The sequence below is a fragment of the Astatotilapia calliptera genome, chromosome 4, assembly GCF_964374335.1.
Source record: "Astatotilapia calliptera chromosome 4, fAstCal68.1, whole genome shotgun sequence".
Lineage (NCBI taxonomy): Eukaryota > Metazoa > Chordata > Actinopteri > Cichliformes > Cichlidae > Astatotilapia > Astatotilapia calliptera.
This window is the reverse complement of record NC_137425.1, coordinates 2,584,269-2,607,779: the sequence shown is the minus strand read 5'-3', so window position 1 is coordinate 2,607,779 and position 23,511 is coordinate 2,584,269. Positions and strand designations below refer to the sequence as shown.

The 23,511-nt window shown below is 41.0% G+C and overlaps 2 protein-coding genes across 3 annotated transcripts in view; one reads left to right on the top strand and one right to left on the bottom strand.

The window, feature by feature from the left end:
* LOC113020221 (C-reactive protein-like) overlaps positions 1-19,062 on the top strand; it is a 438,825-nt gene extending 419,763 nt beyond the window's left edge. Inside the window, exons 1-5 of one of the 2 annotated variants that reach the window (XM_026163991.2) lie at positions 8,915-8,981; positions 17,138-17,220; positions 17,342-17,407; positions 18,226-18,433; positions 18,530-19,062. In XM_026163991.2, coding sequence (XP_026019776.1) covers positions 17,356-17,407; positions 18,226-18,433; positions 18,530-18,935 — 666 coding nt within the window. In that variant the 5' untranslated portion in view covers positions 8,915-8,981; positions 17,138-17,220; positions 17,342-17,355 and the 3' untranslated portion in view covers positions 18,936-19,062. Of the gene's footprint in view, positions 1-8,914; positions 8,982-17,137; positions 17,221-17,341; positions 17,408-18,225; positions 18,434-18,529 lie in introns of those variants that run through there. The other variant, XM_080300740.1, reaches the window with a different exon arrangement.
* tsen54 (TSEN54 tRNA splicing endonuclease subunit) lies at positions 1,159-9,156 on the bottom strand. Its single transcript, XM_026163990.2, has 12 exons — positions 8,994-9,156; positions 7,193-7,351; positions 6,561-6,624; positions 6,379-6,462; positions 6,191-6,289; positions 6,063-6,115; positions 5,792-5,917; positions 4,912-5,347; positions 4,709-4,844; positions 4,568-4,628; positions 3,345-3,458; positions 1,159-2,614 (listed from the first exon to the last, which is right to left on the bottom strand). Exons 1-12 carry the CDS (start codon positions 9,047-9,049, stop codon positions 2,464-2,466), a joined length of 1,539 nt encoding a protein of 512 aa, XP_026019775.2. The 5' UTR covers positions 9,050-9,156; the 3' UTR covers positions 1,159-2,463.
* Positions 19,063-23,511: the final 4,449 nt, after the last annotated feature.

Genomic DNA, 23,511 nt, shown 5'->3' with positions numbered 1-23,511 from the left:
AGACGGCATGGCTAGTTGCTTCAATTCATACACCTGAATTCAAATATTAACAGGTGTGACCCAATAGACCAGATAGTGTAGCTAGCAAGCTCCAGTAGTTCGCTAAGGAGCGTGCAAAATGATGTTACTTAGAGCTTAATAATTGACACTGCAGGTACAAATCAGTGCTCAAAGAGATATAAGGTTTATGTTGAACAGAAGCCTTCTCTTTCTGAAAAAGTCCAGCAAGTGTAGACATCTAGGTGAGGATCGACTTGCATATCTTGTATACAACTTTGATTTTTTTTTAAACACGATAATGTTAATTAGATAATTAGAAGAGTAATAAATTAATGTCAATCCAAAATTAACATTGGATTAAAGTGTAAAATGGAAACAAAAACAATGGTGTTATTTGCATATCTCAAAGACCCATATTTTATTCCCAACAGAGCAAAGAAAACATGTACGATTTCATTAAAAAAAAGAAAAAAAGAATCAGCTCATTTTGAATTTCATGGCAGCAACGTGTGGAAAAACTGAGATGTGGCATAAAAAGTAAACAGTATTAAAAAGAAACAGCTGGTTAACTGGCAGCAGGTCAGTAACATGATTGGGTTAAAAAAAAGAGCATCTTGGAGAGGCAGAGGTTCACCAATCTGCAAAAAAATCGTTTCTACAAATTGTGGAACTTCAAAATGATGTTCCTCAATCTAAAACTGTTATCTAAGATTCTGACAGGAAATCTGTGTGTGCAAGGGACAAGGCTTGAATCAAGGCGACACTGAAGCAGACCCACCCAAGAGCCGTAATCCCTCCGTGGGTCTCGGGCAGGGCCGGGTATCGTCACTACAATCGATTCGATTCTGATTCACATGGTCCCAATTCGATCCACAATTTCAGTTCGATTCGGGGAAATTTTGACTCAGACAGAAATATTATAATTCTGATCCTTTATCAGGAAGGACACTCGTGAGACTTCATCTGAGGTGTGAGCATCACAGCAGATTCTTTTGTGTCAAAGTAACTGAGGATAAAACAGAAAAACATGAAGGAGATTTGCCTGGTCTGGGATTTTACAGCAGATGACCTTAAAAATATTCTGCAGTAGAACAAAAACGGGAAAAAACAAGAATCAACATCTGAACATTGCCTGATGCTGCTGAAGTGACGCAGAGCAAAGGTACAATGGTTTTATTAGAGACACAGCTGTTTTGCAATTTGGCATTATTTTAAAAAAGTTTACATTTCTTCGGTATCAAACAGCAGACATGAGGCTTTCTTGTTAGGAGGCATAAAATATAAGCAAGCCAATAATGCAGAAATTTAGATTTTTAGATGAGAAACTGTTCTTAGAGTACAGAGAGAGAGATCTGCAGGAAGTGTCATTTTATCGTGGTGGAAACAAAACAGCAAAAGTAAGAGAATTCATGACGATGTTTATCTGAAGCGAAATGTGAAGCGAAATGTGGATCTTCTTTTGCTGCTGGCTCAGTCAGTTTTGGTTGGAGATGAAACCTGCAGCAACAGAATCAGCGCAAAAAGGACGTAAACACAAAGCGCGGAGGCGCCGGCGCATCAGGGTCCGTGAGCTGTCGGCTTTCAGCTCCGATGCAGAGTACGTGGGTGAGAAAGCCGACGGCCCACTGATTCAAACGTGTCAGGTCCGCGCGTTGTGTTTACGTCTTTGTGCGGAACCCGTTTACCTGCTCTCATTTACCGTTTTAGCTGTTTGGTGGTTGTTGAAATAGTTTTGTGAGGTTTAACCTGAGTTTCTGGCAGAATACATTTATATTTAAAAATCGATTCAGGATTTTTAATGAATCAATGACGTTTTATTAAAGCTAAGATCGATTTTAATCGATTATTGAAACCCACCCCTAGTCTCAGATCTGCTACAGAGCCTGTTCCCAGTCGGACATGCCTAAAAACCTCACCTGGAAGCGCCCAGGAGATCCTAGTCATTAACTGAGTCCTTTTAATGCGCCGGAGTAGCAGCTTTACTCAGAGCCCTTTGCGCTACAGGAGAGTCCCAACATGCCTCTGGAGGAACTGGTTTCTGCAAACTCATTCATTCTGTTAGCACCCACGGCTAACCGAACACTTAGCTCTAAGTGAAATTCTTTGTACCTGAAGCCAGTTTAACCAGCCAGGGATCAAACTTCCACCTTTGGTGCCCACCAGGGGCTCTCAAAAGAACCCCTGCCCCAGTGGGCAGGTACCAGATGGGATGCTGGTGTCCATAATGTGGACAAAGTTTCCTGATCCCTTGTTTTCATCATCGTAAAGGACTTCTGAGTCAAGATGATCAATAAAATTGTCTTTAGATGTAAACTGGAGCCAAATTATATGCAAACATTGTCAGAACACACTTGTTCTTGTTTGTTTGTTTACTAAAACCATCTTTCCACCATAAATCACAGAAAATGCAGCCAGTCCAGCAAACAGAGGTTTATTAAAAAGTCCCGGGTGGGTGGGCGGTTCTTAGGGGTAAACATCAGTCGGGAGCTGGAAGTCTTTGAAGGTGTAGAACGATATGTCTCCATAGTCCACCACAGCTATGACCACTGGGATATCTCCGCTCTGATAGGCCAGCAGCTTGATGGCTCGCAGGTCGGGCACGGGGTCATCGAAACTGGGACACAGCACAGAGGTAATCAATTCAAAGGTATCAGTTTATGAGATCACTGCAAAGCGAATAGCAATCAATCAATGACCGAGTGGCCCCAGCTATAGTTTACTAATATATATATATACACATATACATTTTGCATTGAACCATGGCTGAAAGACCAACAGCAGAATGATTTGCTGCTGCAGAAGCTTCGAATTTTGAGTGTTACTGCAGAAAAAGTTTGAACCATCACACATCTCCAAACAAAGACGCTCGCCAGAAAAAAAAAGCACAAAAGTAACAAAGCAGGAAGAAACAGCCTGAGGATGTGAAGAGTGAGAATTTCACTGTGGTGTGGAAGAGATTGAATAAACATCTGATTTATAAGTCGTCACAGATTAGGGCTTTCTGCACAATTAGTGGTTTTTTTGTATAATATATATATATAAATAAAATGTATATAAATATTTATAATTTTTTGTCTAAATGCCTAAAACCACAGTTAAGACTTTTAGACACTAAAATAACTCGATTGATGATCCAGCTTGAGAAATTCTGCTGCTTTATCACAGCTCTGAATAATTAAGCAGCTATTAGTGGTTAGAATCACACAAAGCAGGACGAGAGAAAGGCTCCGTTCATGTCCAGCCACCGGGACATTCATTTAATTTGAGTGAAGCGTCTATTGTTTTTCCTTTAAACAAACTAATCCTGAATAAATACGCCGTCGGGCGGCGATGTGATTGCTGACCTGCACACACACATGCGTGAGTACGGTTTCCCCGGGTTGCTCTTCTTGAAGTCGGCCACCGTGTTGGGCTGGTAAACATTGAAACAAATCCTCCAATCGTCCACATCTTTTAACCTGAGAGGACAAAGCACAAGGTCATCCTGAACGATGCTGACTGCATCAGCACAACGCCCACGGCCTTTATGGTCTGTAAATTAAAGACGGCAAAATGTGACACCAGTGAGACGAGTGAGCGATGACTTTGTTTCTTTCATTTTCTAATCACAGTAAACACACAGAGGCTGCACTCGTCACAGCTTATAATCAAGCCCACATGAAGTCCCAGCTCCAGAAACAGAAAACCAGAAAGCAGACTTGCAGCAGTGGCATAAATTTAGGCATTTTTCAGAAAAGTTGACCTTGAGGTCTTATCTGAGATTTTCAGTAGGATCTGATGCATCTCTGTAGGGCTGTGCGATACGACCAAAATCTCATATCCCGATATAAGACATCTATCGTCCGATAACGATATAAATCACAAAAATGTAACCTTTTCTGTAAATTCTGTGAATCTCGGGCAGCTCGACTTGCGTGAAGTGTTTCCAGCTGCGCGTCATGTTTTTCATCATTTTTAGACATAAGTTGTAACGGCGCCGTTTTCTTTGTGAGTATTTATTACACGGCGTGCTGCGGGGAAAAGCCTGTTCTAACGTTTGAGTCTAAGGTTTGAGTCTAAGGTTTGAGTCTAAGGTTTCTTTTTTAGCACCTGACGGCTCTTTTTGCTTCTCATCCGTAAATAATCTGCTCTTTCACGTGATTCAGTTTATTTTGAAAAGTCTCAACAGGATCTTGAGCTTTATTGTGAAAGGTTTATGTGGAAATAACGACAACGCATAAAAACAAGCGCTTGTCCGTCTGTAGTGTGGTTATATTAAACATAAGAGAAAGAGAGAACTTTAAGAAATTAATATAGCCACTACAGTGATCAAAACCATGAAAACATATTGCCGTAAACAGTTTATTTTGCGACACCACGAAACAAACGATAGCGTAAAATGCAACGATAGACGTTTTTATATCGTCATCCAATATATATCATTATATCAAGCAGCCCTACATCTCTGGCATTAATTCTAAGATCCCACGTTGCCTTTACTGAGGGGTACAAACGTCCGACTGTGCACTGGATGTGCAGAGTTAAAAATAACACTTCTGCTCATGTGAGTAAAACAAATCGTGGATACCTGGACGCTCCCTCCAGCAAATGAGTCGGTTTAATCACGCCGATTTTTTCCAGCAGTTCTCCTGGAAAAAAAACCTCAAATCACACAAAACAGTAAAAAACATTTTAAATTAAAATCTCCTTCACGGTCATGTGATCTCACCTGTGGCGATTGGCTGTGTCGGGTCATGTAACGGAGTAACTTCCCTGTTCCACAGGTGCGCTGGTCGACCTTCCCGCTTACCCTTCCGCCTCGCCATCAGCTCCTGATACTCCGCCCAGTTTCTGCACCGCCGTACCTTTAAGGAAGCCCGTATAAATTAAATTTGATCCTCAGCTCCTCCGATACCTTTAGTCTTTACAAACCTCTCTGTTTTTGTTGACGTCCCACCGCCGCCTGTATTTCTCCCTCTTCTGCTCATTGGCTGACATCTTCACCTGCCGCAGGTTTATTTTCTGCCTCCAGGGGGCAATGTCACAGAAGCCCACCTTCAAATCCCCGGGCAGCAGAGAAGGGTCTGGAGGGGCCAGGTCACTGGGGAAGTGCTCCCTGGAGGTGGAGCCCAGGTCAGGGAAAGAGATGGAGCTGAAGTCCCAGCACGAGGAGCCAGATTTGGAGCCGTGACCGGAATCTTTGTCCGAGTCCCCGAGAACATCCATCATCCACCAGCTCCTGCCTCCGCCCTCGTCTGCTGAACTCTGGGCCTCCGGAGGCTCTGGAAGTTTTTTATCTTCCTCGCCTTCACTGCATTTATCCTCCTCCATCTTCTCAGTGGAGCATTCCTCCTGAGCTTCAGCACGGCTACGCAGAAGAAAACTCTTATAAGACTTCTTACATTTTTGTTTTAACAGACTGAGGTGAAATGTTAAGCTTAGAAACAAAAAAATTAACAGCGACTATAATAGGTCACCTAAATGCACCACGTTCATCACACTGAACTATAAGACAAACATTAGCAGCAACATTTATTTGAAGATTTTGGAGATCTCTCATTTGTGATATTTTGAAACCAAAGGTATTTAAATGTCAGCTCACACCAGCAGAGAGCAGCACAGACTCAGCTTTCATGTGCAGCTGCACGTGGAGGCATCCAGATTTCTTTTTGTAGCTACAGAAAAAACTAATATAGTATATAATAATAATATAATAATAAACAACTCCTCATTTTTATTGTACAAGGCAATAGCTAAATAATAGCTTTTGTAACTAAGATGTAGTTTCACAGATTGCAAAGCAGCTCTTTACCTGCACGTCGCAGTGGGGGTGGAGGAAGGGGCGGGGCTGAGGCTGCGTTTCCTCTTCAGCTGTCTCCCTGCTCGGTCACGTGACTGCGGCAGGTTGAGCTGCCTCGCGTAGGACGATGACTCAGAACTGCGAGCACACAAACATCCACCTACGGAGGCTGTTCCCGCGCATACTTAACTTTTCAAGGCCGATTTTAATAGATACACTAACACTGTCATCTCTGATGCTCAATTATCTTTATTATCTTAAATGTCTGAGGGGTAAACGTTACCTGGGATCAAACCTGAGCACCACATAGCCGAGCCTCTTCAAATGCCCAAACACCTTTGGGATGAAACAGAGTCGTTAGCTCATTTCACAGGTGGCATTTTCACAGGTGTGCTGGAGTAAAGGTTGCACCTGATATTGCTGAAGGCTCACTGTGTTTGCAGACAGAAACTTCTCGTACCCGTCCTGGATGGAGAGTGGCAGGTCCTGATGAAACACCTGCAGGTTTCCCTGTTCCCATAACAACACAGACACAGGACTAATTATGTGCTCCGAGGAGGAAAACCGCACCGAGCAACAGGTTTTATCTGCAGACTCACACACTCCATCAGGTACAGAGCCTCCTCGGGGAGCAGGCACTGCTTCCCGTTTGCAGAAAAGCCCATCGTCTGCCAGAACTTCCCCTGCGGAAAAATAAGAAAAGATCCAGCAAAGGAGCGACTGAGGACGAGCTAACGCAGCAGCTTTTTCTAGGTGGTGTTGTGACAGTGAAGCAACTCACAGCCGGAGATCGAAGCTCCACAATCTGCTTGCTGGGAATCCATTGGCCGTTCACGAGGTTTCCCCTGTGGATTAAAACAGATGGAAGCCATCTCACACAAACACACACACGTGTTTCTGTCCACCTGATGGATTTATAGCCAAGATTTGGGCTCATTTGTGAAAAACCTTTAAGATTTTAAACCCGAAAGACGTTAACGTTCACTCAGCACTGCAAAAGATTAAAAGTCAAATGTATTATTTTGCTGTTACCCAGTTTTTTTTCTTTAGGATTCGTGGTGCTTTGAAGGTTTTCTTGTCTGAAATCATGTTTCTATTTTTCATTTATTTTTCTGGACTTTTAAAAATCTGCTCCCACAAACACAAGAAAAGCTGTTTAATCCATCACTGTGCACATTTATCTACTTTTATTTTGTGCAGTAAAGCTGTAAATAGTGGCTGCTTTCAGCTCCTTTCAATCACAGAAAGGTAGTAACATCGATGGTCATCAATCTAAATGTTATTTTGTCTGAGCTAAGAATGGAGCTTGTGGATGTTGAAACTCAGGTGAATATTAGACACCCTTATATGTCTTATATGCACCACCAAAGCTGGGCCTGATGAGTAACCCCACGGGTAATGAGAGGTACTCACAGCCTCTCCACTCTCTCCTCTGAGAGGAGGCTCCAGTGTTCATTCAGGCTCTGCTCGAGTCGCTGCTTCTGCTCGTCGGAGTCATCGGGGAAGAAGTCCTTCTGTCCTCTGACGGGGATTTTGTGACTGCGGGAGCGGGCTGCGAACAGCTCCGACGGGCTGAAAGTTGTTAAAGAAAGACAACATCGTTCAGCTGTTTGATGCACACACGATCACAGTTACTGCCATTGAAACACTGAGAAGGAAAACCACTGCACTGCTTTTAGATTTCATAACACAGCCTGAAACAAAATGTGCTGGAGGTGTTTGAGGAGGGCTGGCTTTCAAAGAGCAAGAATTTTTTCTGTGAAAAAAAGTGTCCTTCTCCATTATGCTGGAGGTTTTCTGCTAGAACACAGTAAACGTGTGAGTAACTGTCAGCTGACAGTCTTTTCTTGTCTCAGTTTGAAAAACAGCTTTAAATAAATGCTCTGCCGGGGAAGAGGAAGGCGGTGTACAGCAAGTGTTTCATATTTTCCTTTTAACAAAATGCAATAAAAAAAAAATTCTTGATCAGCAGAAGAGGAAGAAACTCCTGAAAAATATTCAACACAAGGAGAATCAGACTCTAAACCTCCCACTCTGGAGTCCCTCTTTTATCTTCTTGCTTGTTGTTCAGAGCAATCACTGACTCAGATCTTAGTGTGAGGGTCATGTGAGGTCTGTCACTAAATCTGGATTTTATCACATGAAAAACATAGGCAAACTTTTCTCTCTCAGTAACTCAGAAGATGAGCCGCTGCAATGGTCCTTAAAAGGAGCAACCGGCAGAAGAAGAAGCTGAGGCTCGACTCTTGTAATGCTCCGTTGTCTGGTCTATGCAAAAATGTCTCACATCAACAACAATTGATACAAAACTGCAGTTTTAAAACACTCTGGCTGCAGTTTGTGCACTGACTTTAAAATCCTTTTAGCTGTTTTTAAGGCACTTCTTAGTCTCTGTACATCATATTCGTCTCACATGGTGGCAGGTAACGAATCACTAAAGCCAGGTTTCTCATTGTTTTAGTTTATTTGTGTTTCATATAATTAAAATGATTTTTCTAGCCCATATTCAGTTCATATCTGAGCTTTAGGCAACTGTAAAATCTTTCTAGCAAAGCTGCATCGGTGTGAAAGATTATCATGACAAGAAAGCAGCAGTCCCCAAGTTACTGGCATACTTTCCAGGCGTTGCATGTTGGTGTATAACGTTAGTATCACTATGAAGTCCATCTGCGTGTAATTAAAGTGCCATCATGAGTCATAAAGTCGTGACTCAGTGCCATGGGACCTCGCCCAGACCTGTTTTAAAAGGACTCCACCCTGATGCTTTGTCTGTGTGCAAAAAAAACAAAAACAGCAGACTTCCAAAAAATATTTTACTGTTACTTAATTCCTAACTTTCCAAATGCTTTCTTTCTCCCACGGCTGTTTTTCACCAAAACACACAACAGAGGGTGTCAGAGAGTCGAATACAGAGTGTCACTATTTCAGAAAACGTGTCCAGATAATATTTCAGTAACAGTGTTTCTCTGGAAACAACTGTGCAGCTTCATCGGTGCGTTTTAATGAAACTATAGGCGTTTTCTCTTCAGCACGTATTCACGTTTAAGCTAACAGTTAGCTTTAAACTAACCCGTGCTACCATGTGCAGAAGAAGTCTGAGAGTTCCGTCCACAGTGATTCAATGACAAACAGCCGCTGAGGGAGAACACAAGACAAAGTACCGCTACCCTGCGAACAAGCCCGCTCACAGGTACCGTTAAAGGTAAAAACGCACCTTAAAATTTCACTGTAGAACTTCCCTTTACCGTCTGTGTTGTTTTGATCCGCCATGATGCCGGGGTCTGCCTGCTACTGCGGCTCTCCTCTGGGTCCTGGTGACCGTCAAATTCATCACTTATAATCGTGGCCATCAGAGGGCGCCAAAGGGCACCGTTTAAAATCAGGGAAGGGTTTTTCCAGAATATTTGATTTGTTCCAGCCAAAACAAACCAAAGGGTCCCACAAGAAGGCAGAAAACTGGATCAGGCAAAAATACAGGGTAGAAAATTAGTGCAGAAAATGTTGGTCATGATTTTCAGGTTCATTCTACTAACAGCATTTAACGATTATCCCCAAAATTGATTCTGTTCATCTGGATGTAGCGTTTTTAGTAAATGACTGTTTTGCAAGTTGAAAGCTTCTTTCTTTTCATGATAAAGGAAGGAGACATAAAATCTTAAGTTTATTTAAAGGGTTAAATGTCTATTTTATAGCCTTCACTGAAATTTCGATGTCATTGTAAATATGAGTCTCAACAATGGTGCATTATTAAAAAGAAAAAATAAGCTGGTCAGCTCAGCAACTCCAAATAACGCTGCAACGCTGGAATGCTGCAAATCTTTGGACTGATCCAATACCAAGTAAATACAGGGCTGGTGTTCTGACAAACCATCCTACTTTGGCAAAACGTCACATTTCTGCTGTCACAGAGTAATTCCAGCACATATTTAAGTAGGTATGACGGTTTGCCACTAAACTGTGCCCTTCAGAGTATGTTTGTAGCTCATATTCATAAAGCCAGGATGGTTTGCTACTTAATATTACCCGTCAGAGTATGTTTCTAGCTCTTATTAACCAAGGTAGGATGATTTTGCCACTGAATTTTAGTTGTTAAAGTATGCTTCTAAGCAGTGTTGTTCAAGTTACTTGAAAAAAGTAATCAGTAACTAATTACTGGTCATATTCACAAAGGTAGAATTGTTTGGCACTGAATTTATGAGTATTTTTGTAGTTAGGGTTAGATTGAAAATGTGACGTCATTTCCAGCGCAAAACCGCAAAGGATTGTAGGTACGAGTGGCAAGTGGTACGAATTGAATTCATTGTGCTATGCTGCTTTGTTCACTGTGGCTTTGCGGGCTAATAATTGTTGTGTTTTGTAGGAAAACCAGCCTACAAAATGCTGGAATGCGATCCAGACTGTGCACCCTCTACCAACCTGGGTCATACCGAGTTTAAAGCTGCTACCACAGCGAGATTTAATCGGTTAAGAGAGAGAGCGATATTAAAACAGCCACGAAAAGTCACGCATCTGCCACCAAGGAGTTGTTTAACTGCCTCAGTGACCTTGCCCCCAGAAATTAGCGGGTCACCCCCCCCCCCCCCCCCTCATCCCCAGACTCTGCTTCCTCCTCGGAAGACGTGTCAGTGGGATTAAGGAGGTCCTCAAAGTATTCCTTCGAGGAATACTTACAGCCTGATAGGATTCCTTCTTCAGCCTGGTGGCTCCCTTCACCTCTGGTGTCCACCAGCCCGCCGCCTCTCACCAGGGGCAACTCCAGACTGAGACAGAGTCCAGCCCCTCTCCAGAAGACTGGTTCCAGAGCCCAAGCTATGCGTAGAGGTGAGCCCGACTATATCGAGCCGGTACCTCTCAACCTCACTCAGGCTCCTTCCCCACCAGAGAGGTGACATTCCATATCCAATTGCCAGTCCTGGTAGCCGGGGATCAGTCTGTCAGGGTCTCTTCTCCTGGCTGCCGACCGGCACGCAATGCACCCGACCCCTACACCCCTACGGCGCCACCTGCGGGTGGTGGGCCTGAGGGAGGATGGGCCCATGTCCCCTTTTCGGGCTGTGCCCGGCCAAGCCCCATGGACTAAAGCCCAGCCACCAGACGCTTGTCCTCGGGCACGCTCCACGGCGGGGCCCCAGTAACCCTATCCAGGGCAGGGTAAACTGTTCCCTCAATGTTTTCCTCATAAGGGTCTTCTGAATTGCTCTTTGTCTGGTCCCTCACCCAGGACCAATTTGCCACGGGAGACCCTACCAGGGGGCAAAAAAACCCCAGACAACATAGCCCCTGGGATCCCTGGGACACACAAACCCCTCCACCACGATAAGGTAGCGATTCACAGACAGGCTTGTGTGCATTAATCTTATTATAATTTAGTTTTGTCTTCCTGGAATTTTACATTTTTAATATTTTATTAGTTTGATATTGGTGTTATCATGTGTGTTTCTGTGTGTGTGTTGCCCTCCAACTTTTGCTTCTGTATGTGACAAATTCTTTAACATCTAACCTTGATATATGTTTATGCAACAGATGTTTGCCTTCTACAAATCTATCTGTTACTGGATGTTGCTGGAAACATTGGCATTCATCCCTATTTTGGTTTGTTTGCCCTTTTGAACTCTGATATGACCCAGTCCTGCCAGTAAATCATGCAGCCCACTTCAAGGTACCGATCAAAGTCCTTGTACAGGGCATCAGGAAGCAAGTCTTGCAAGTTGATGCCATTTGGAAAATGAAACACTAGAGAGCTTTAACCTTGAAATGACCGGTGAAATCCTAACAAACTATTCAAAATATTTGGAAAATATTCTTCTATCCTTTGGAAAATTCTTCAGTGGATTTCTGCTCAGAAGTGTCTCCAAAGAAAAGAAGCCAATACATTTGTGCTTAATGTGTTTTTCTTTGTAAAGGTCATCAGGGGGCGAGTGTTAGCGAGCCCAGCAGGACTGAAGACTAAAAACTAGATAATTACTTTACTGCTCACTTTATATATGATCTCAGTAAACGTTGACCTTTTGAATTCATGGGCTTAATATCTAATTTGGGATCTTACTTGATACGACATAATGTTAATTGTGTAAGTCACAATCTCATTAAGAGGAAAACAGGCAGACAAATTTCAATAATAAAACAATACATTTGTGTTAAAAATGACAGTAGCTCATTGTGTTACATAAGTCAATGACTTATGTAACACAATAATATTTTTGGGATTTTGCCTTTATTGGATAGAGACAGTGAAGATGTAAAGAGGCGAAGACATGCAGCAAAGGTCTGTAAGTTGAACTCAAACCCGGCCTCTGCTTTCTGCAGTAGATTGCCTGCTCACCGACCAAGCCATATGTGTGCCCAGGTAGCATTAATTCAAATGAACTCCACTGACCACTGGGCTGCAAGACCAGACTGACCAACCTGTGCACCACCTGAATTGATTAGATGAAGGCCTAAGACTGGAGGCCCCACAAGTGGATCCCGGAATACCTAGAATTGTACAAGATCAACAGGACACTTGGAGCCTTCATCAGGAACTCAGTGGGGACATGGTGAACAACACTAGAGGCCAACTTCAAGCCTATAGCACATGTCACCATCAAGTGCGAGATCTACCGAGGAATAGCTCTGTCCCCACTGCTGTTCTGCATAGGCATGAACCTCCTCAGGGACATCATTGACAAGACTGGCTACAGATACCAACTACAGAATGGAGCAATCATCAGCCACATGGATGACATCAAGCTGTATGCCAAGAGTGAATGAGACATCGATTGAGGGAATTGAACTATATTCAAACTTATATATACTATAAGTACATAAGTGTCACGGTCTGGGTGAGTGCCAGTGTTTTTCCTCCGAGCCGGCAGTTTTATTCTCTTACATTTGTTGTGGAAATAATAAACATTGTCACTTAAACGTTCTCTGTCCTGCTCTGCGTCCTGCATTTGAGTCCTATTCCTTTCGAGTCGGCCTCGGCCGTGACAATAACATTTAACATTTCTTTCTCTCTCCCTCTTGGTATGTGTGCTTATTGCTGTGTGTGTGTCTACTTACCCTGCTTTACCTTACAGGGTGAGAACACTGGTGGGATCTCTGCCCTCTCCCTGACACACCTGAAGCAAAACATCTTACAAACAGCTGACTATGCTGGGATCTGACATTCGGTCTTTACTTGAGCTCTGCCTCACTGTGGTAGCGATCTCCTTGTTGATCTGCACGTCATGGTCCTTGTTGTCATCACATAGATTTCTAATGTGTCTTGTCCTCTGTTTAAGACATCCCAGTGGTTCCCATCAGTTTTGGAAATGCTCCTTTGTTGGATTTGGTAAATAAGAGGCTTTTGAACTAAGAACTGCTGAAAGACTGTAAATAGCACAACCATCACCTGCATTATAAATAAATCTCTAAACTTGCACTACTGAGTTTAGCGTTTGAGTTTGACCAGACAGATCATGACAATCAGCTTTCTCCTATGAAGTATTAAAGGCTAGAAAATGCTTCCAAAGAATGTAAAAATTTGAACAGATCATCATAACTTCTCTCACCATCTGAAAAAAATGATTTTAACTACTCAGTCTTGTGTGCATTAATCTTATTATAATTTTGGTTTGCCTTCTATGGAATTTTACATTTTTAATATTTTAATAGTTTGATATTTGTGTTATCATGTGTGTTTCTGTGTGTGTGTTGACCTCAAACTTTTGCTGCTGTATGTGACAAATTCTTTAACATCTAACCTTGATATATGTTTATGCAACAGATGTTTGCCTTCTACAAATCTGTCTGTTACTGGATGTTGCTGGAAACATTGGCATTCATCCCTATTTTGGTTTGTTTGCCCTTTTGAACTCTGATATGACCCAGTCCTGCCAGTAAATCATGCAGCCCACTTCAAGCTACCGATCAAAGTTCTTGTACAGGGCATCAGGAAGCAAGTCTTGCAAGTTGATGCCATTTGGAAAATGAAACACTAGAGAGCTTTAACCTTGAAATGATCAGCGTAATAATAATAATAATAATAATAATAATAATAATAATAATAATAACAATAATAATAATAATAATAATAATAATAATAGATTGGATTTACATCCGGTCGTTCAGTCTGACGTCACTAGCTGTGTCTGGGCCTAAACTCCGCTGCAGGTCCATATATCAAACGATCACTATGGCATTACTGAGAGTTGAAAAACTGTCTAAAGTCTTTCATCTTTAATAAAATGATCAGCGTTCTGCTCTACCAGGTGTAACAATTGAGTTTAACATCCAGGCATCCATGAAAACGGAATTTATGACATTTAACGGAGTTAGAAGTTAGCAGGGAGTTAGCTCGCTAGCTTCTATCTAAATACAATATAGCATGTCCTGACTGCGGGGTTTTGGAAACAAATTCAAACGTACAGCTCTGTTATCACTTCCAACATAAATGAAGACAGAAAACTAAACAGCAGAGACGTTTGTAGGGTTACTGAAGTTTGGCTAGCTGGTATATAATGATGTGCTACGTGACCGCTAGCGACACAGCTATGTTAGCATAATATAAACAAGCTAACTTTTTTTCCACTCGATAAAAGTTAACGTGAGTGTTCTCGGTGGTCAGGAACAAATGTAATCGCATGGCAGGATGCTGTAAAAGGACCACACTTCAGCCAGGAGAACAACTGAGATAATCCATCCACAATACGAGGTTAGTCGTTCATATACTGCTGCATGGGCGGTGCTGTAGTTACATCCTAAGGTTTTAAATACTGAGCTTAAATAAATGATTAGCGGTAATAAAAGCCGAGGGAGGTCAACAGTGATCACTGACTGTTTTAGGAGCTTTTTGAGATTAAATAGAAGAAAATACAAAACATTAAACATGTTAACAACACAAAAGCCATATTAAACGCAGACTACTTAAGGCCCGGAAGTAGGATTCGTCACGTCATCACTTAACAATCAGATAGCGCTTTTCAAGGCACCCAAAGCGCTTTACAATACCACTATTCATTCACTCTCACAGTAGGCGGTAGGGTAAAGTGTCTTGCCCAAGGACACGATGACCAGGTAATCCTAACAAACTATTCAAATATTTGGAAAAGCAACCTCAAAATAAAATTTAAAACTCTTGATTTGTGCAATTATATTTTTCCATTATGTATTAGTACACTTTAACAACATTATATATTAATTAACTCTGACTCAACACAGCTAAAACTGCAGTGTGCGTCAGCTATGAACATTGGCTCATGTTTCCCACCTCAACTGTTCTTCAGTGGATTTCTGCTCAGTAGTGTCTCCAAAGAAAAGAAGCCAATACATTTGTGCTTAATGTGTTTTTGGAAAGAAAAGCGTCCGGACTTCTTCCATGCAAGTGAAGAGAGAGACTACATCAAAGGACACCATGGTTTCATCTGGTTCCAGGGTAAGTTTCTGGACCTTGTCGGTGAAGTCGGTGGAGTTCTTGATGTGGTGTGGGGTGTTCCCCACGAGTGGTGCTAGGATGGTTGCAAAGTGTTTCGAAATGTTGTAAGTGGCTGAGTTTATGCTACTGACAATGGGTCTGAGTGGGACCCTTTCACAATGAGCTCACCCGAAACCCTGGCTGATTGTGACCCATACCCGTTTTCACACCTTGGCTCATGTGATTAGGTAGAGGATCATCAGGGGGGCCTTTGTCCCTCTTTGGGGGGAAATTCCCACTGGATTTAAATCTGGGACTCTCCACCATTTGACCTTAGAACTGAAGAAGCTTCTCGGATGAGAGGTGAAACGTCTTCAAGCAACTTAAAGAAGTCCAGACGCTTTTCTTTCTAAGCTCCTTAGACTACGATGACCTGGATGACTGAGAACCTTCACAGACTTAATGTGTTTTTCTTTCTAAAGGTCAGCAGGGGGCAAGTGTTGGTGAGCCCAGCAGGACTGAAGACTAGAAATTAGATAATTACTTTACTGCTCACTTTATATGTGATATCAGGAAAAGTTGACCTTGTCATATGACTGTGATTGCCCCGCCCCTCCTTGAGCCTGGTTCTGCTGGAGGTTTCTTCCTGTTAAAAGGGAGTTTTTCCTTCCCACTGTCTCCAAAGTGCTTGCTCATAGGGGGTCATATGATTGTTGGGTTTTATCTGTATCTACTATTGTAGGATCTACTGTACAATATAAAGCGCCTTGAGGCGACTTGTTGTGATTTGGGGCTGTATAAATAAAATCGAATTGAACCTTATAAGAATATACCACCTTACGTGGTTCATGTCTCCATCGTTCATATCTATAGGTAGGACGTTCTGATGGCCAAATCACACTTTTCAAAATGGGCTTCGTAACCCTTTTTTCGCACACAAGATCACTGTAGGATCAAATAATAGGCGTGTGTAGCGCCCCCTACTTAGTACTCCACTAATGCAGGGTACGCCCTGAGTTCTAATTACCTTAAACTTACCCAGTTGCCCTCAGTGCAAGCTCCCCCGAGTTACACACGTATAACACCTTTATCTTACTCTGAACTGTATATAAGAAACGGTACAACACACAAGATCTTTCGTTTGAACTAAGCAGGTTCTTTTCTCAGGCTCTTTCTTTCTAGTCCCTGTCAGTTTTTACAGAATTTTGGATTAACTGAAGATTTTTCAAGGAACACTATACTGACAAGTACAGTCCACTGTGTCCACCGATGTGTGTTTGGAACAGTCAGTTTCAACTGTTTAGCTGTTGATTTGAGATGAATTTAAATAATTTGGAGGTAATACTCCTCTTCATTATGCCGTCCACTTTCTGGAATGTACCTAAAGGACCACTCTCACCCCAGCAATCAACTGTTTGAACTATTACCGTCAGGCCGGCGGTACAGGTCACATAAAACAAGGACAAACAGATTCAGGGATAGCTTCTTTCCCAGAGCTATCACCGTAGTAAATAAGCACAAAAACAATTGAACCTATTCCATACCGTCACTGTCATTATATTATGCTGCTATCCTGTATATATTGTACATACTATTGTTTGAGTACTTACGATTGTGGGTTTTTTTTGTTTTTTTTATATATTTTTTATTTTTATTTTACATTTATATTTATTATTGAAACTTGCACCAAGGGAGCGGCACTCCAATTTCATTGTACTCTGTACAATGACAATAAAGGCTATTCTATTCTATTCTATTCTATTCTATTCTATTCTATTCTATTCTATACAACAAAGGAGCTTTCTTAAACAACCTCTTAAAATCTCCAAATAAAACTCAAAAGATCCTCATTAGCATAAATGTTTTTATTTATACTGACTCAAAAAGGCTGGATTTGTGTTAAGTTTCTTTTCCCTAAGTCAACAGTTTATTTTGTCTGCCCTCTGAACCCTAATTACTCACTGTTTATCTTATTTCCTCACCAGGATTCTGAGGTGGGGGCGTTTGAAGATCTTGGTTATAAAACCACCCAGCTGACTGTCAGTAGAGAGGCATTCTCAGCAGCACAGTACGTATACAGCTTCATTTTTGTCTGCAAGTTCATATAACATTTTAATAATCATTGCTGTGTATAAATTAAGATTGTATCAAAACATGAAAAAGACTTGAGGGGGTCTGATTTTCTGCAGATCTGGGAGATAAAATGAGTCCAGCGGTCATCCTTTTTCTCATCGTCGTCTCCACGACATTGGCCGGTAACTGTAACCTCTCCATGTTGCTTGTTTGTGTATACTTGTGCATTTTTTTCATTATTTTATTATTTAAATATTATATTTTATACTTTTCATTGTTTTTTCATAAAATGCATTTATTTGTAATTTAAGCTTTCAGTAAAGGAAAACATGGCATTTTAATAACCTTCATTTTTAAGAAATTGAATTTGTGTGACATCATTTAAAATGCATAAATTACTAAATCACAACAATACAACATAATTTTATGCATAAAAACTCAATTTTATGCCAAAGTTGTTTAGGTTTTTATTTTATTTTGAAGTTTAATGTTTTTTCTTCATTGGGAAGACCTCAAAATGAACATGGATAATATTCTGGGTTATGCACTCCCAAACATCGGCCAAGTGATGTACCTTGGAAACATAAAGGAACTGGTACAAAAAGAGGACTTATATCTAGTAAAAATAATTCTAGCCACAACAAAAAAAAAGCAATCACAAAGAAGTGGTGACACACAGACCCTCCCGCTCAACAAGACTGGATTAGGATTGTAGAAGGTATCTCAGAGATGGAAGAAATTACATTCAACATTAGACTGATGGGGTGTAAAAGCATGATAGACAATGGAGGAAGTGGAAAGCATTCTTAAGTGGCACCAAAAACACAACATAAAAAGAAATTTGCATGTGATAGAAGGTGGGAAAAGAAAGGTAAACTCCAGACTGTTTGTTTGTAATTTTCTTTACTGTATCGTTTTCAGTAAAAACTAAAACTAATAAAAATTAAAGTTGGAAGAAAAAAAAAGTATTTTCTTTATTGTTAATTTTGCTGCCTCTCAGGGAGTGTTACCATCAAGACCTTGGTTTTCTCCACTGAGACAAGCACCAATTATGTTGAGATGATCCCTCAAAGGCCGATGAACCTGAGGTCGTTCACTCTGTGCATGCGGGTGGCCACAGAGCTCAGCGGTAGACGAGAGGTCATCCTCTTTGCATACCGGACCAGAAACTATGACGAGCTGCATGTGTGGCGTGAACTGGATGGAAGGTAGGACATCTTCTGCGGGGGACAGGTGTTTTTTTTATTAAGCTGTCTGTGTGCAGACTCATAATGACTAAACATGCATGTTGTTTGTGTGTGCAGACTGTCCTTTTATCTAGCTGGAGATCCTGTTTTATTTAAAGTCCCTGAGCTCGGAGCCCTGCAGACCCACCTGTGTATCACCTGGGATTCCACTTCAGGTTTAGCTGCCCTCTTCCTGGATGGCAAGAGGAGCTTATCTAAAATCTACAGGAAGGGTCACACTGTCAGGGCAGGAGGCAGGGTTATCCTGGGACAAGATCCGGATTCTTTCCTGGGTGATTTTGATTCCGACCAGAGTTTTGTTGGTGAGATCTTTGATGTGAATATGTGGGACACTGTTCTGGCAGATAGTGTGATCCAAGGCATATTTGCAGGAAAGAGAGAACCAAGAGGAAATGTTCTTGACTGGGAAAGAACAGAGCTGAGAATTAACGGGGACGTCAAGGTCGCCACTCGTGAGCTGTAGCTATAATGGAATAACCCCATTCTGCTGTATGAAATAAAGATACTTCATTGATCAAAATGTGCATCAGTATCACTGACATGACTTCAGGTTACTGCTTTTTGAGGCCAAATAAAAATATCTGCTGAAATTGTCTGTGGTGAATTAATATATTACTCAACTCTGATGCATATTGTTCTACATTATTTGATACAATTAGTCTTCACATAGGTCACAATTTTACTCAAGAAGCCTAGCAGTAAAAAGGTTTCATGTTTAAAACACTGAAATTACGAATGTTCCAATACTTTAGATTTAGATTTGTTTGTTGTCTTTTTTGTTTTCTTCTTATGATGTAATAAATTGTCAAGCACTGTTTTTCAGTGCTGTAAAAAAGTGTTTGCTCCCTTCATAATTTCATATATTTTGGGGGGTATACAAACCTGCATGGTCCTGTGTGAAAAAGTGATTCTCCACAATGCAGGAACTCCAGCAACACTTAAGGGAAGAGGAACAACTTTATTGACTGACTAACACGTTTTGGCTTGTGGCCTTCATCAGGGTCATAGTAAAATATTGTAGAAGTTTGCTTAACTAAAAGACAGGAAACAGAAAAAAATTCAAAATAACCAATCACATCTTCATAGATAAACATGTAACAGACTGATATTGGTTAATTGGCTAAGTCACACCCAAGTAAAGACTGGATTAGATCATTAATGATGAAGACGGGGGGAGGAGACATAATCACCACCAAAAAGTGATTGTCCCCTAAACCTAATAACTGGTTGGGCCACCCTCAGCAGCGACACTGCAATCAAGCGTTTGCGATAACTGGCAATGAGTCTTTCACAGTGCTGTGGAGGAATTTTGGCCCACTAATCTTTGTAGCATTGTTGTTATTCAGCCACGTAGAAGGGGTTTTGAGCATGAACTACCTTTTTTAAGGTCATGTCACAGCGTCACAATCGGATTCAGGTCAGGACTTTGCCACTCCAAAGTCTTCATTTAGTTTTTCTTAAGATGAACATTTGTGTTTTGCAAAATAACCTCAGACCATCACACTACCACCACCATATTTTGCTGCTGGTAAAATGTTCCTTTCCTGAAATGTTGTGATGCTTTTACACCAAATGTAACAGGACACACCATTACATTTGGTGCATTACTCTGTGCATGCGGGTGGCCACAGAGCCCAGGAGGCAGGGTTATCCTGGGACAAGATCTGGATTTTTATCTGGGTGATTTTGATAAACATCAGAATTTTGTTGGTGAGATCTGTGATGTGAATATGTGGGACATTGTTCTGCCAGATAGCGTGATACAAGGCATGTTTGCAGGGGAGAGAGAACCAAGAGGAAATGTTTTTGACTGGGAAAACACAGAGCTGATAATTAACGGAGACGTAGAGGTCGCCACTCGTGAGCTGTAGTTATAATGCCACCCATAGGGTTGTATGAAATCTGATACTTTATTGATCAAAATGTGCATCAGTAATACTGACATCACTTCAGATTAATGTGTTTTGCGACCTAGTAAAAATATCTGCTCCGTCCTTCTCTATGCCTGATAAATCATTTTGATTTCAGAAATGCCGGACCTTCTGACAGTCATGTGACAAAGGAAGCACACCATCTTTCTGTTCTAGAGTTTAATGTAACTGAACATAATAAAAAAAAAAGTCATCATCAACAACAACTCATGCTATATTACACTGTGTCATTTCATTCATATATTCTCTCAAATATTTTAATAAGAAGTGCTGAAGATTCTACAATGTCTTTTAATTCAACAGGACGTATTAACGCATTACTGGTTACGATTGACCACAGCTGGTTTCTCTCGGAGCATTTCCAGATGACTGCAGATTCCAAAATCCTCACTTCAATCAGCTGTATATGTTATTTAAGTTATTCAGAAGTGTCAACAGTTTGCCAAGGGCTGGAAGAAAACCCAAACGGTCACCCTCAGGTGAGAGGAAACTACTGAGGATGTTTACGAACAAGACAGAACCCATCAAAGCTCAAGATATTTCCCCAGGTTCATTTTGAAGTCAAGCTTTATGAATTGATTTATAGACAACAATGGAGTCTCTGATCACCTGCTCTGTTTATTCGGATAAGCAAACCTGAGATATTTTCTGTTTGAAGGATAAATGATGATGCAAAAGTATGTATGACAGGTTTATTTTAACAACATTCAATGAACTGATCAACAGAGCACTTTATTCACTCAGTGTTGTGAATGTCTAGTTTTCCTGTGCTTATTTAAAACAGATGCAGATGCAGCCTCTTTGCTCTTCGGTTCTGACTGTTTGCCTGTGGCCGGAGCTGTAGCCATGGTTACTGGAACGGGTTGAGACTACACCGGGCTTAAAGCCAAGCTAGTCACAAGAGTCACCTCGTTGTGACGTTAGTTGAGCTTTGCTAAGCACTTCAGCTAACAAGCTAGTGCTAGCCTAACACTTGCTAACACATAGCTTGTGAAAAGGCTCTCTATGTCGTGTTAGCCCAACAACACAAATACTACTCGTTAACTAAAACCAGACAACTGCTGGAATAGCTCGCACCGGAAAACTCTTCTTCAATTACATATTCCTTCCAGGAATGCCTGGGAACTGAACTGCTGCTGGTGGTGGTACCCACGCACAGCAAAAACTGGTTAAAAAAAATCAATGAGAGAATCCTTCTAGGTTCTTATTTTTGTATGAAGAGCACAACATACAAGATACAGAAAGATATCACATGAAGTAAGAAAACCCGAAACCTATCCGGTCGTTAAGTCTTGACGTCACTAGCCGTGTCTCGGCCTGTGTTGCCAACTTAGTGACTTTGTCGCAATATTTAGCGAGTTTTCAGACCCCTTAGCGACTTTTTTTCTAAAAAAAGACGTGAAAGCCCGTATCACTTTTACTCTCAACAAGCAGCGGGTGCTGTAACGCAGTCAGTTGTTCTTTTACTCTTTTACTCTTATGCTGTTTTGTTGATCACAAGGTTTAAAACTACTTATAAACACACACAAAGTAACTCTCCCAGAGTGCCAATTTCGGGTCACTTTTGCCGGTCCAAGCCCGGGTAAAGGAGCAGGGTTGGAATTGTGACATTAAAAAAACAATAATTGCTAAAAGAAATTTAATTTGTAGTTCTAAATAAACTCTAAATGCATTTAGGACGTTTTTTACTCACTTTATGTCTCTTCCACGATGTTATTTGTCTCTCCAACAACATAGGTTACAATTACATTAGCATGACCAATTATGCAAATTAGGCGATGACGTCATTTAGCGACTTCTAGCAACTTTTAGGACAACCAATAGCGATTTTCCTTACTGAGGAGTTGGCAACACTGGTCTGGCCCTAAACTCCGCTGCAGGTCCATATATCAAACGATCACTATGGCATTACTGAGAGTTGAAAAACTGTCTAAAGTCTTTCATCTTTAATAAAATGATCAGCGTTCTGCTCTACCAGGTGTAACAATTGAGTTTAACATCCAGGCATCCATGAAAACGGAATTTATGACGTTTAACAGAGTTAGAAGTTAGCAGGAAGTTAGCTCGCTAGCTTCTATCTAAATACAATATAGCATGTCCTGACTGCGGGGTTTTGGAAACAAATTAAAACGTACAGCTCTGTTATCACTTCCAACATAAATGAAGACAGAAAACTAAACAGCAGGGACGTTTGTAGGGTTACTGAAGTTTGGCTAGCTGGTATATAATGATGTGCTACGTGACCGCTAGCGACACAGCTATGTTAGCATAATATAAACAAGCTAACTTTTTTTCCACTCGATAAAAGTTAACGTGAGTGTTCTCGGTGGTCAGGAACAAATGTAATCGCATGGCAGGATGCTGTAAAAGGACCAAACTTCAGCCAGGAGAACAACTGAGATAATCCATCCACAATACGAGGTTAGTCATTCATATACTGCTGCATGGGCTGGGCTGTAGTTACATCCTAAGGTTTTAAAAACTGAGCTTAAATAAATGATTAGCGGTAATAAAAGCCGAGGGAGGTCAACAGTGATCACTGACTGTTTTAGGAGCTTTTTGAGATTAAATAGAAGAAAATACAAAACATTAAACATGTTAACAACACAAAAGCCATATTAAACGCAGACTACTTTAGGCCCGGAAGTAGGATTCGTCACGTCATCACTTAACGACTGGATAGACGAAACAGAGCTACATAAAAACCTACATTCTTGCATTGTAATTCCTCTTAGTATATTTTAAACTTTTATCAGACTCTTCCAGGTCAGTGTATAGTTTGTGCTAACTTTTGGTTTTGTTAACTGTTATTTGTAAATCATGCCTTTACCTATGGGTGTAATGGCATACTATGTGAATTATAATGACCTTCGACCTGAAGCAACGTCATTAGTTGTGTTTTGCAATGTGAAGTTTTTTATGAAATATATGAAACTTTTTGCCACAATTTTTCTTTTCATATTAGCCAGTACTCGGTTTAAAGTAGTTGGTATATTTAACGTATACTTTCACAGTATCATCAATATATGTGCCCAAATTTTGGACAGTAATTTTTTTAGGATAATTGTAGATTATTGATCAGAAAATGTTCTCAAAAATGTTGATATG